The 14,899-nt window shown below is 46.5% G+C and overlaps 1 protein-coding gene across 2 annotated transcripts in view; it reads right to left on the reverse strand.

Annotated features, from left to right (window-relative positions):
* Positions 1–482: 482 nt before the first annotated feature.
* SLC35B2 (solute carrier family 35 member B2) overlaps positions 483–14,899 on the reverse strand; it is a 46,942-nt gene continuing 32,525 nt past the window's right edge. For both annotated transcript variants that reach the window (XM_082251653.1, XM_082251652.1), the window contains exons 2-4: positions 12,211–12,404; positions 3,320–3,477; positions 483–1,692 (exon numbers count right to left, since the gene is read on the reverse strand). In XM_082251653.1, coding sequence (XP_082107779.1) covers positions 754–1,692; positions 3,320–3,477; positions 12,211–12,404 — 1,291 coding nt within the window. In that variant the 3' untranslated portion in view covers positions 483–753. The remainder of the gene's footprint in view (positions 1,693–3,319; positions 3,478–12,210; positions 12,405–14,899) is intronic.

Below are 14,899 nucleotides of genomic sequence, written 5' to 3' on the forward strand. Positions count from 1 at the left end.
TATTGTGATTTTTTTTTACCAAACATAGGTAGCAGAAAACAAATTGGCCAAAAATTTAAAAAAATTTTGATTTTTACATTTTTTTTTGGGGGGGGGGGGGGGAATTTCATATAAAAAAAATGTTAAAAATATTGTTATTTTTTCAAAATAAACACTCTTTTTTTGTTTATAGCGCAAAAAGTAAAAATCGCACAGGTGATCAAATACCACCAAATGAAAGCTCTGTTTGTGGGAAAAAAAGGACCTAAATTTCGTTTGGGTACGGCATTGCATGACCGCGCAATTGTCCGTTAAAGTCGCACAGTGGCGAATCGCAAAAAAGTGGCCCAGACGTAAAGCAGGAAAATCCTCCGGTCCTAAAGTGGTTAAAGTAGCACAGTGCTGAAGAGCAAAAAAAATGCCCTGATCATGAAGGGGGTAAAAATCCTGGAGGTCAAGAGGTTAATAAGAACCAATAATAATAAATAATAAACAGACAACAATGTAAATGTACCATTTAATAATGCTGATTGCTTCTAAAGTAAAATAAAAAAAACTAAAACTCACAAATACTGCGTTTGCTCTGCACTTGCAGAAAAGTTTGGTCAGCGGTTGATGGTCGGCACAAAAGTTCAGGTTATCTCCACCATGGTGTGCCAGTTAAGGCCAGCGCAGCAGCCAGCTTTAAACTTTCCATCAGTCCAGGAGACGATGACCCTTTAAATAGGTCGGTAATAAGTCGCAGGAGCGGAATACTCGCGACCTGAAGGCGCTTTACACCTTCTGCACCGCCACGTTATCAGCCGCCTTCCTCCCCTTCCTGTTCATTCGGCTTCGGGCATAGACACGGAGGAATAAGGCCAGGAAAACCACCGCCACCCCCACCGAGCCAATCGGTGTGACGGGGTGACCATACAGCAAACACGACAAGAGAATCGCCAGGGCCTGGCGCAAAGTCATAATGATGGTGAACACCGCCGCCCCAAACTTGTTGATAGTGTAGAAGATGAAGAGCTGGCCGAAAGCTGAACAGACAGAGAGGAGGGCGGCGTGGAAGGCGAAGTCTGGGTGGCGGGTCATGAAGTGGATTGACTCCTGCAGACCACCTTGCTCCAGCAAAGAGAAGACCGTGAAGAGGCAGGAGAAGAGGTTGACCCCAAACATCATCTGCACGGAAGACATCTTGTATTTGAAAAGAGAGTCCTGCCAATTGGACGTGAAGCTGTCGAACACAATGTAGCCGGTTAAAATGACCACTCCGGAGAAAGTGGTGACCCCCGAAGGACGAGAACCTCCCCCATTGGACAGCAGGAACATGCTGACCCCAATGGAGATGAGGACAGCGGTGAAATACTCCCAATACTCATAACTCTTGTGTGAGACCAGCTTTCCCATCAACATGACGGGGATGACCTTGGAGGCTTTAGCCAGGACTTGGGTGGGGAAACTGATGAACTTGAGAGCTTCGTACTGGCACCAGCTGCTGAGGATGTTGGACAAAGAGGCGAATGAGTATTTGTACATGGGCGCACCATGACGAGGCTGTTTGGTGAGGGCGCAGTAGATTCCGGCCACGGTCAAGGCCAAGATCCGATTCATGAACACCAAGAACTGAGAGTCTCTGAACCTTTCTCCGGGGGTGTCAGGTTCTGAACCAGCGTAGGTACGGGTCATAACGCGCTCCTGCAGGACACCCCATGTTAGATAGGAGATCTGAGTGGAGAAAAACACAGGATTATATCAAGATATCTTCCCGTTATCCCTTCCACTCTCATTACGAATCTTTCCTAACCCCAGTCTCTTTCTTCTGATCTCCACCTTCTACTCTCATCCCGGGTCTCCACCTTCTACTCTCATCCCGGGTCTCCACCTTCTACTCTCACCCTGGGTCTCCACCTTCTACTCTCACCCCGGGTCGACGCCTTCTACTCTCACCCCGGGTCGACGCCTTCTACTCTCACCCCGGGTCGACGCCTTCTACTCTCACCCCGGGTCGACGCCTTCTACTCTCACCCCGGGTCGCCGCCTTCTACTCTCATCCCGGGTCTCCGCCTTCTACTCTCATCCCGGGTCTCCGCCTTCTACTCTCATCCCGGGTCTCCGCCTTCTACTCTCATCCCGGGTCTCCGCCTTCTACTCTCATCCCGGGTCTCCGCCTTCTACTCTCATCCCAGATGTCCACTCATTCCTAGTTTTGCCCTTCTACTCAAATTCTGGGTCTCTCACTTCAACTCTCAGCCCGGGTGGCCCCCTTCAACTCTCATCCCCGGTCGCCACCTTCTACTCTCATCCCGGGTCGCCACCTTCTACTCTCATCCCGGGTCGCCACCTTCTACTCTCATCCCGGGTCGCCACCTTCTACTCTCATCCCGGGTCGCCACCTTCTACTCTCATCCCGGGTCGCCACCTTCTACTCTCATCCCGGGTCGCCACCTTCTACTCTCATCCCGGGTCGCCACCTTCTACTCTCATCCCGGGTCGCCACCTTCTACTCTCATCCCGGGTCTCCACCTTCTACTCTCATCCCAGATGTCCACTCATTCCTAGTTTTGCCCTTCTACTCAAATCCTGGGTCTCTCACTTCAACTCTCATCCCGGGTGGCCACCTTCAACTCTCCTCCCCGGGTGGCCACCTTCAACTCTCCTCCCCAGGTGGCCACCTTCAACTCTCCTCCCCGGGTGGCCACCTTCAACTCTCATGCCGGGTGGCCACCTTCAACTCTCCTCCCCGGGTGGCCACCTTTACCGGGGGTCTCTCTCTTCTACTCTCATCGGGGGGTCTTTTCCTTCTACTCTTGTCCCGGGGGGTCTCCACCTTCTACTCTTGTCCCGGGGGGTCTCCACCTTCTACCCCCCTCCCGTGTCTCCACCCTCTATTCCCCTCCCGGGTCCCCCCCTTCTACTCTCATCCCAGGACTCCACCTCCTACTCATTCCTAGTTTCCTCCTTCTACTCCTGGGTCTCTCACGTCTAATCTCATCCCAGGTGTCTCCCTTCTACTCTCCCTTTTATTTTCATATCAGGTTTCACCCTTCTATACACATCCTGGGTTTCACCCTTCTATTCACATCCTGAGTCTCCACCTTCTACTCTAATCCGGGGGTCTCTCCCTTTTACTCTCATCTGGGGGTCTCCACCTTCTACTCTAATCCAGGGGTCTCTCACTTTTACTTTCATCCGGGGGTCCCCGCCTTCTACTCGCATCCCAGTTTTCTCCCTCCTATACTCATCCCAAATTTCTCCCCTTTACTCTGATCCTAGGTTTCTCCTTTTACTCTCATTCCAGATCTCTCACTTCTGCTCTAATGCCAAGCCTCTCCCTACTGCTCTCATCTCTCACCTGGAGTCCGGCCGCACAGAAGAGGAGTTTAACAGCCTGCTGGGTGGTACTAGGGTCCCCTTCTACCCGGGCGGTAGATGAAGGTTCATCGGGAGCCAATGACTTTGATTCATGGCCAAACACGCAGGACTTTATTACTGGAAAACATATGCCTCGACCTGCAGGGAAGAGAGGAAGAAAGAGTCGGAGCGGGCGTCACTAAGCAAAATGTAATATATACCATTAAATCTGCTACAATGTTATTAAATGGAGACGGATGACCAAGTGAAAAGATGAGGAACACACAGACACAGATATCAGGTATAAAATTACTATTTGATAATTCTTGCTGGATTTTCTCCATAATGTAACCGGAAATGTCAGGAAAAAAACGTGCGACATTTCAGGCCGGCTAACTTTAAAAATGTATATTAATCACTTAAGCCCCAGCCCTATTTCGGCCACTTTTTGTTCACAAGTTAAAATAATTTATTTTTCCTAGAAAACTACTTAGAACCCCCAAACATTATATATATTTTTTTAGCAATGTCGGTCATTGCAATATTTTTTGTCAAGCGGTATTTGCGCAGCGGTCTTTAAAACGCCATTTTTTTGGAAAAATTACGAAAAATCACATTTCACTGCATTTAAAAAATACTAAACCGTAAAGTTAGCCCATTTTTTTGTATATTGTGAAAGATGATGTCACGCCAAGTAAATAGATACCCAACATGTTATGGTTTAAAATTGCGCACACCAGTGGAATGGCGACAAACTACGGTCAATAGAAAATCTCAATAGGCGACGCTTTAAATTTTTTAACGGTTACCAGTTTAGAGTTAGAGTGTAGCTCTTTTTTTTAATTATTGCTCACACTCTGGCGATCGCGGCGATACCTCACGTGTGGTTTGAACAGTGATTTCATTCGCGGCTCGACTTCCGTATACGTTTTTTTTCGTGTGCGAGCTAACGGTGACGGCTAAAAATTTTTTTTTCTATTTATTTTATTTACTTTTTAACTTTATTACAGGTTTTTAAAAAAAAAAAAAATCTGATCACTTTTATTGCTCTCACAAGCAATGTAAACATCCCTTGTGACAGCAATATGCAGTGACAGGTACTCTTTAGGGAGGGATCGAGGGTCTAAAAGACCCCAACCCCCTCCACTACACTTTCATGTATGCAAAACACCGAAAACGGCATTTTTGCATACAGCCGTTTTTTAAATCTGCCGCCTTTTGCAGCAGAGTAACCCGGAAGTGACGTCATGGACGCCGCCTCCGGGTTACGTCATTGGAGACCCGATCGAAGCCGCTTCCGGCTTGGATCGGGACTCCATCCAGCCGGCGGACGTACCGGTTGGGTGCTCGGGGCTCCCGGTGGGACGGGAGCCCTGAGCAAAGTCGTGGAAGGCGGTGGGAGGGGGACGTCCCCTCCCGCTCACCCGGGTAACGATCGAGCGGCTCCCGAGCCGCATCGGTCCTTACCGACGGAAAGCCGACCGTCGGCTGTAAACCACGGTACCGGGATGATGCCTCTAGCTAGAGGCATCATCCGGTATAACACCGCAAAGTCTGCCGACTTAGGGGTACGTCACTTTGCGGTAAGTGTTTGAAAAAAAAACCCAACGGGAAATCAGGGTTCGAATCCAGAGAGGGAAAAAAAAAGTGGCATTGACTGGACAAAGTTTTCTAGTCAACCGAATGATGAACCTGAAAGAAGCCTCACCAGGCAGCAGCGGCGGGTACAACTCATAGGATGGTCCTAAATAGGGCGCAGACCTGAAAGAAAACTGGTGCTGTGTTGTCTATCACCCATATACAAAATTATTATTACAGCTGGGGTCACAGTATGGAGAAAGATTGACAGATGGAGTCCCGTGATTTAAAGAACGTGATTTGAAGAAAACCAGACACTTGGGTTCCCAGTATGAAGACGGGTAATTGGGACAGGACACAATCCCATACATATACAGTACAGTACATTTCAGAGGTCTCTCCATCGGTCACCAAAGACACAAATCACAAATATTCAACCCATTTAGACAGTGGTCAACCAGTAGGAAAAACATTAAACATGCCAGCTGTGCACCTGAATACAAACTATACAGTGGTGAAAATATTTGAACCCCTGCAGATTATGTAGGTTTGCCCACTTACAAAGAAATGAAGGGTGTATAATTTTTATCATAGGTGTATTCTAAATGATAGAGACAGAATATCAATCAAAAATGCATAAAAAACACATGATACAAATGTTATAAATTGAGTTGCAGTTCAGTGAGTAAAATAATTATTTGATCCTCAAGCAAAACATGACTTAGTACTTGGTGGAGAAACCCTTGTTGGGAGCACAGAGGTAAGACATTTCTTGTAGTCGGTTTCCAGGTTTGCACACATCTCAGGGGGGATTTTGGTCCACTCTTCTTTACAGATCTTCTCTAAATCCTTAAGGTTTCTTGGCTGTCTCTTGGCAACTCGAAATTTCAGCTCCCTCCCTAAATGTTCTGTAATAGGATTAAGGTCTGGAGACTGGCTAGGCCACTCCAGGACCTTAATGTGCTGCTTCTTGAGCCACACTTTTGTTGCCTTGATGGTAGTTTCTGGGTCATTGTCATGCTGGAAGACCCATCCATGACCCATCTTCAGTGTTCTGGCTGAGGTAAGAAGATTCTCATCCAAAATTCTACAATACATGGCCCCGTCCATTGGCCCCTCAATGTGGCAAAGTTGGCCTGTACCTTTAGCAGAGAAACAGCCCCAAAGCCTCAGGTTTCCACCTCCGTGCTTGGCTGTAGGGATGGAGTTCTTAGGGTCATAGTCAGCATTTTTCTTCCTCCAAACACGGCGAGTCGAGTTAATGCCAAAGAGCTCAATTTTGGTCTCATCTGACCACAGCACTTTCTCCCAATCCTTCTCTGAATCATTTAGATGTTTATTGGCAAATTTCAGACGTTCCTGTACATCTGTCTTCTTGAGGAAGGAGACCGTGTGGGCGCTGCAGGATTTCAATCCATGGTGGCGTATTGTGTTACCAATTGTTGGCCCAACTGCCTTGAGATCATTCGCAAGTTCCTCCTGTGCTGTTTTGGGCTGATCCCTCACTTTTCTCATGATCATTACCCCATAAGGGGAAATCTTCCATGGAGCTCCAGACCGAGGGCGATTGATGGTTATTTTTTATTTCTTTCATTCACGAATAATCGCTCCAACAGTTGTCTCCTTCTCATCAAGCTTGTTGCTGATGGTCTTGTAGCCCATTCCAGCCTTGTGCAGGTCTACAATCTTCTCCCTGACCTCCTTTGGCAGATTTTTGGTCTTGCCCATGATGGGGAGGTTTGAATGGAAGAAAGAGATTCTATGGACAGGTGTATTTTATACACATAACGAGTTGTCATTAGGAGAACCTTCTTAAGGCCCCTTTCACACGAGCGCACTGCCTGACGGAATCCGTTCTGCTCAGCGGGGGATCGATCCGTCGATCCCTGCTGAGCAGGCGGATGACAGCTCCGTCTCCGCTCTGTGTGCAGAGACGGAGCTGTTAGATCCCTGCTGTCCTCTATGGGGAGATCGAAAGAGGAAGGACTCCCTGTCCATTCTCATCCGATCCGATCCTCCAGATTGATGGAAAATAGGGTTTCCATCCGTCCGGATTTCACGGACAGGATCGGAACGGATAGCAGCGGGTGTCAGCGGACATGTCTCTGCTGACACGCGCTGCCCCATAGGGATGCATGGAGGATCCGATCAGATCCGCCTGAAAAACTGACAGGCGGATCGGATCAGATCACCCGTGTGAAAGGGGCCTAAATTAATCTGTGTACCACATGAGCACATACTGTAGCCAGTCTGTGGGAGACAGAATTATTGTTGGTTGGTTGGGGATCGAATACTTAATTTACTCACTGAACTGCAACTCAATTTATAACATTTGTATCATGTGATTTTTCTGAATTTTTGGTTGATATTCTGTCTCTATCGTTTAACGCAGTTGTAAACCACTGCACGTTTTTTTGTTCTTTTGCCTGCATGGCATTATGTGAAAAATTACATAAATCAGCACTGCTCCTTCCTAATAGTAATTGCCATACTGGAAGATCCATCCACAACCCATCTTCAGTGTTCCTCCTAATAGTAAAAAAGTGTATTGTGCAAAATTATTGTGAATAATATTTTCTCATGCATTTGAAATTAATAACTCCTCAAGTGCATCGCATTTTAGCACATTATGTAAAACTTACCTGAAAATTAAGCCTTCCAGCGATGCAATGTCATCACTGGAGACAGCTTCCATCTTCACCCGTCTTGCTTCCGGGTTCATGGACTCCGGCTCTGTGACTGGCCAGAGTTGCGATGATGTCACTCCCGGGCATGAGCGCGGGAGCCGCCGGCTACGGCACAGGGCTCTGGAGGAATGGGAATGGCATGGGTGGCCGTTCCGAGCGCATGCGCCATTGATGCCACTGGCTGCATGTACAAAAAATATCTCCTAAACGGTGCAGGTTCAGGAGATAGTTACACTACCTATAGGCAAGCCTTATTATAGGCTTATCTATAGGTAAAATTTAAAGATGAAAATTAAAATACACCTATGATAAATAATTTTAGACCCTTCATTTATTTGTATGTGGGAAAATCTACAAAATCTGCAGAAGATCAATTATTATTATTTTCACCACTGTATAGTTTGTATTCAGGTGCACAGCTGACATTTTTAATGTTTTTTCTTACTGATTGACAACTGTCTAAATGGGCTGAATAATTGTGATTTGTGTCTTTAGTGATGGTGATCGATGGAGAGACCTCTGAAATGTACTGTACTGTATATGTATGGGATTGTGTCCTGTCCCAATTACCCGTCTTACTTCATACTGGGAACCCAAGTGTCTGGTTTTCTTCAAATTCTCCATCTGTCCATCTTTCTCCATACTGTGACCCCATCTTTCTCCATACTGTGACCCCATCTTTCTCCATACTGTGACCCCATCTTTCTCCTTCCTATAACCCCATCTTTCTCCATACTGTGACCCCATCTTTCTCCATACTGTGACCCCATCTTTCTCCATACTGTGACCACATCTTTCTCCTTCCTATAACCCCATCTTTCTCCTTCCTATAACCCCATCTTTCTCCTTCCTATAACCCCATCTTTCTCCATACTGTGACCACATCTTTCTCCTTCCTATAACCCCATCTTTCTCCTTCCTATAACCCCATCTTTCTCCTTCCTATAACCCCATCTTTCTCCATACTGTGACCCCATCTTTCTCCATACTGTGACCACATCTTTCTCCTTCCTATAACCCCATCTTTCTCCTTCCTATAACCCCATCTTTCTCCATACTGTGACCCCAGCTGTCCATCTCTCTCTATTCTGCGAAACTACAGTGAATCCGGGAAGTATTCACAGTGCTTAAAATTTTCCACATTTTGTTGTTACAGCCTTATTCCAAAACAGATTACATTCATTATTTTTCTCAACATTCTACAAGTTTGTTTGAAATCTTTGCAAATTTATTAAAAATAAAAAAAAATCCCATGTACATAAGTATTCACAGCCTTTGCAATGACATTCATAATTGAACTCAGGTGCATCCTGTTTCCACTGATCCACTGAGATGTTTCTACAACTTAATTGGAGTCCCCCTGTGGTAATCTCAGTTGATTGGACATGATTTAGAAAGGCACACACCGGTCTATATAAGGTCCCAAAACAGGGCTTTCCGGAGCGAACACCAAGCCATGAAGTCCAAGGAATTGTCTGTAGACCTAAGAGACAGGATTGTATGGAGGCACAGATCTGGGGAAGGGTACAGAAAAATGTCTGCACCATTGAAGGTCCCACCGTGGCCTCCATCATCCGTAGATGGAAGAAGTTTGGAACCACCAGGATTTTTCCTAGCCAAACTGAGTGATCGGGGGAGAAGGGCCTTAGACAGGGAGGCGACCAGGAACCCGATGGTCACTCTGACAGAGCTCCAATGTTCCTCTGTGGAGAGAGGAGAACCTTCCAGAAGAACAACCATCTCTGCAGTACTCCACCAATCAGGCCTGTATGGTAGAGTAGCTGGACAGAACTCACTTCTCAGTAAAAGGCACATGACAGCCCGTCTGGAGTTTGCTAAAAGGCACCCGAAGGACTCTCAGACCATGAGAAACAAAATTCTCTGCTCTGATGAAACATAATTGAACTCTTTGGCCTGAATGACAAGCGTCATGTTTGGAGGAAACCAGGCACCGCTCATCACCTGGCCAATACCATCCCTACAGTAAAGCATGGTGGTGGCAGCATCATGATGTAAGGATGTTTTTCAGTGGCAGGAACTGGGAGACCAGTCAGGATTGAGGGAAAGATGAATGCAGCAATGTACAGAGACATCCTTGATGAAAACCTGCTCCAGAGTGCTCTGGACCTCAGACTGGGGCAAAGGTTTATCTTCCAACAGGACAACGACCCTAAGCACACAGCCAGGATAACAAAGGAGTGGCTACGGGACAACTCTGTGAATGTCCTTGAGTGGCCCAGCCAGAGCCCAGACTTGAACCCGATTGAACATCTCTGGAGAGATCTGAAAATAGCTGTGCACCGACGCTCCCCATCCAACCTGATGGAGCTTGAGAGGTCCTGCAAAGAAGAAAGGGAGAAACTGCCCAAAAATCGGTGTGCCAAGCTTGTAGCATCATACTCAGAAAGACTGGAGGCTGTAATTGGTGCCAAAGGAGCTTCACCAAAGTATTGAGCAAAGGCTGTGAATACTTCTGTACATGGGATTTTTTATTATTTTTTTTATTTTTAATAAATTTGCAAAGATTTCAAACAAACTTCTTTTACGTTGTCATTATGGGGGATTGTTTGTAGAATTTTGATGAAAATAATTAATTTAATCCGTTTTGGAATAAGGCTGTAACATAACAAAATGTGGAAAAAGTGAAGCGCTGTGAATACTTTCCGGATTGACTGCAACTGTCCGTTTCTTTCCATACTGGGACCCCAACTGTCCATCTTTCTCTATACTTGGATCTCAACTGCCCACCTCTCTCCATACTGTGAGCCCAACTGTTCATCTTTCCCAATACTGGGACTACAACTGTCCAATTTCTTCATATTGGGACCCCAACTGTCCATCTCTATACTGGGACCCCAATTGTGCAACTCTCTTCATACTGGGACCCAATCTGCCCATCTTTCTTCATACGTGTACCTTCTCTGTCCATCTCTCCGCATACCGGGGCGTCTGCTGTCCATTTCTTTATTCTGAGACCTATAAAACAGGCTGTTCCTGCAAATAACTCCATAGGAGGAATGTCACCTCTAAACCCTGGGGACCCCAAAAGCCAGCTGACTTGGGAGTCCTGACCTTCTACCATTGTTATGGAAAATGCCACTATAATCACAAAGGATATTTTATAAGTAAAGGTCAGAAAAATGTCTCCCCATCAGGACTCGTATACTGAACACACAGAAAAAAAAAACAATTTCTCACCCCCTGAAGAGAAACACAATACAGGTGACAGACAAAAAGACTGTATAGAGATACATTATATTGTCAAAAGTATTGGGACGCCTGCCTTTACACACACATGAACTATAATGGCATCCCAGTCTTAGTCCGTAGGGTTCAATATTGAGTTGGCCTACCCTTTGCAGCTATAACAGCTTCAACTCTTCTGGGAAGGCCGTCCACAAGGTTTAGGAGTGTGTCTATGGGAATGTTTGACCATTCTTCCAGAAGTGCATTTGTGAGGTCAGGCACTGATGTTGGATGAGAAGGCCTGGCTCACAGTCTTCGCTCTTATTCATCCCAAAGGTGTTCTATCGGGTTGAGGTCAGGACTCTGTACAGGCCAGTCAAGTTCCTCCCCCCCCAAACTCACTCATCCATGTCTTAATGGACCTTGCTTTGTGCACTGGTGTGCAGTCATGTTGGAACAGGGAGGGGCCATCCCCAAACTCCTCCCACAAAGTTGGGAGCATGAAATTGTCCAAAATGTCTTGGTAGGCTGACGCCTTAAGAGTTCCCTTCACGGGAAGTAAGGGGCCAATCCCAACCCATGAAAATCAACCCCACACCATAATCCCCCCTCCACCAAATGATTTATAGGGGTGGCCCAATACTTTTGGCAATATGGTGTGGATGAGTGAGTTTGGGGTGGAAGAACCTGACTGGCCCGAGTCCTGACCTCAACCCGATAAAACACCTTTGGGGTGAATTACAGTGGAAACTGGGAGCCAGGCCTTCTCATCCAACATGGTCAAACATTCCCATAGACACACTCCTAAACCTTGTGGACAGCCTTCCCAGAAGAGTTGAAGCTGTTATAGCTGCATTGGGTAGGCCAACTCAATATTGAACCCTACGGACTAAGACTGGGATGCCTTTAAAGTTCATGTGTGTGTAAAGGCAGGCGTCCCAATACTTTTGACAATATTCAATGAGAGAGGTCAGGACACTGTGTAGGCCAGTCGAGTTCCCAACTTTGTGGGAAGAGTTTGGGGATGGCCCCTTCCTATTCCAATATGACTGTGCACCAGTGCAACAAACAAGGGCCATAAAGACATGGATGAGTGAGTTTGGGGTGGAGGAACTTGACTGGCCTGCACAGAGTCCGGACCTCAACCCAATGGAATACCTTTGGGGTGAACCTGACCTCACAAATGCGCTTCTGGAAGAATGCTCAAACATTCCCATAGAAACACTCCTAAACCTTGTGGACAGCCTTCCCAATAGAGTTGAAGCTGTTATAGCTGCAAAGGGTGGGCCAACTCAATATTGAACCCTACGGACTAAGACTGGGATGTCAAAGTTAATTTGTATGTAAAGGCAGGCGTCCCAATACTTTTGACAATATAGTGTATGAAGAACAGAGAATACACTGAAAGAAAGATGGAACATGAGACACAGGTGGCACTTACCGGTCTCCAGGTAGTTCTTGCGTTTGAAGTACTGAATGAGCAGATATCCCGGTATCAGTATTGTCCCATACCCGGCGATGTTTAAAAAAAAACGCACCATCCAGAACTCCCCCCATGAGTACTGGACGGAGGCAGCTGGTGGGGGATCTTCTGCTGAGACCCCCAAGAGGAGGACCAGGAAAAGCAGCAGAGACCTAGAGAGAGAGAGAGAACAATGTGTTATAATCAGACCTACTGTCCCCCAACTGCCACACCATATATAGAGAACTACAACTCCCAGCATGACCTCCAACTACAGAACATCCGCTACCACTCCAGTGTGGCCACTGACTACAGAACATCTACTACCACTCCAGTGTGGACACTGACTACAGAACCTCCACTACAACTCCCAGCGTGGCCACTGACTACAGAGTACAGACCATCTACTACAACACCCAGTGTGGCCAATGACTACATAACATCTACTACTACAACTACCAGTGTGGCCACTGACTACAGAACATCCACTACAACTCCTAGCGTGGCCACTGACTACAGAGCATCCACTACAACTCCCAACATGGCCACTGACTCCATAACATCTACTACAACTCCCATTGTGGCCAATGACTACATAACATCTACTACAACTCCCAGCGTGGCCACTGACTACAGAACATCCATTACAACTCCCAGCATGGCCACTGACTACAGAACATCCACTACAACTCCCAGCATGGCCACTGACTACTGAACCTCCACTACAACTCCCAGTGTGGCCACTGACTACAGAATATCCACTACAACTCCCAGTGTGGCCACTGACTACAGAACATCCACTACAACTCCCACCATGGTAACTTACTACTAGACCTCCACTACAACTCCCAGTGTGGCCACTGACTACAGAATATCCACTACAACTCCCAGTGTGGCCACTGACTACAGAATATCCACTACAACTCCCAGTGTGGCCACTGACTACAGAACATCCACTACAACTCCCAGCATGGCCGCTGACTACAGAGCATCCACTACAACTCCCAGTGTGGCCACTGACTACAGAACATCCACTACAACTCCCACCATGGTAACTTACTACTAGACCCCCACTACAACTCCCAGTGTGGCCACTGACTACAGAACATGTTCTAACCAGACTTGCTATCCCCCAATCATTACACCGAACACAGAGAACTATAACTCCCAGTATTCTATGGTTTACCTTACTATTAAACACACAGTCATGTCTATGGAGGTTTCCCGGACAGTCAGTGTGATGAATGATATTCCGTGTGTTACAAAGCCGGCCGCATCTTCCTTTATTCCCTTATCAGCTAGTAAAGAGTGTTTATGGGGCAGGAAGTCAGCCTGCGGGGGAGGGGCTCTTAGTATACGATCAAGTGATAACTAACAAAAGTAACCTTCAATAATCTGTTGCGTTCACTAAAATAATCTCTGGTGATCCTGCCATAAGGGTCCTTCTTCAGGCACTTCCTGTTTTAGGGTGACAACGCTCTGTCTCCGCCTCCTAACTGTGCTCCTGCGTTGTCAACCTGGCTGAGGAGACTACAAGATGCAGCCGACATCACACAGGCGTGGTCCACTGTTGTCACCATCAGGAAAACCAACCCTGAGAAACGCCATGCAGCCATCGCTGGAAGTGGCTGCAAAAAGGCCGCAGAAGATCAGCAGCATTGAGATGGTAAAGAATGATGAAAAAAGGTTTTCATTAGAAAATAATGATGTGCTTATTACACAGAGCAAGCTACACGCCGTTATGTTCGGCTTCATATCTATCAAATGACAGTGACGGACTGAGGATGGCGGTTGAACCCTGAATGATAAGACGGTATCTAGATTTCGGAGATCGCAGTGACGTCTCTGACACCGCAAACTGCCACACTGCGCCAAACAGGCGGTTGGATACAACGTGTTGTTTGGTGCACAAATTTACACCCCCCCCTCCCCCACTCTCCCCCTGTGTTCCTTCCTATGTGAATGGAGCCCTTTGCAGGCTTCATTCATGGATACATTGTAACAATCAATATATTACACTAATTCCATATATACAGATGACAGATCGTCTATTGATGGCCACATATTGTATGATACAGCTTACCTGCAAAGGTAGAAAAAATGTATTTTTAAACACAAATCTTTGTATTTACCTCCAACTACCCCGTATTAAAGTCTTCCACACCTGACCAGGGTTCAAGAGGAAAAAAATACAATGAAGAATCAGGCTGACTCCTCAGATCTGACAGGGAAGGAACAGGTTAACGCCGGGTGTGTCACTCTGCAACGACCTTTCCTCTTCACTTATAGAAGCCATAAAAAGACAATATAAACAGAAACATCTGCGGGGTCACAAAAGTTCATTGAGTCCTTAACACACCTGAGACACGGCGTCCACACAGCATCCACCGCCATTCATCTATCACCTCCTTCTGCCCCCCCATCTGGAGTGAGATTCCCCCCTCTGTCTCTCTATTATACCCCAACCCCCCCCCCCCCTCTACTACTCCCCAATCCTCCCTCTGTCTCTCTATTATAAAAATATTGGGCTAACCATCCTTTTTTTTCTTAAATTCATTAAAATGTATTTCCTCCCAAACTGCGTTTGAAAGACTTCTGAGCAAATACAGTGTGACATAAAAGATTGCAACGATCGCCATTTTATTCTCTAGGGTCTCCATATATATTT

The sequence above is a fragment of the Pelophylax lessonae genome (assembly GCF_965119305.1).
Source record: "Pelophylax lessonae genome assembly, chromosome: 3".
In the NCBI taxonomy this organism is placed as follows: Eukaryota; Metazoa; Chordata; class Amphibia; order Anura; family Ranidae; genus Pelophylax; species Pelophylax lessonae.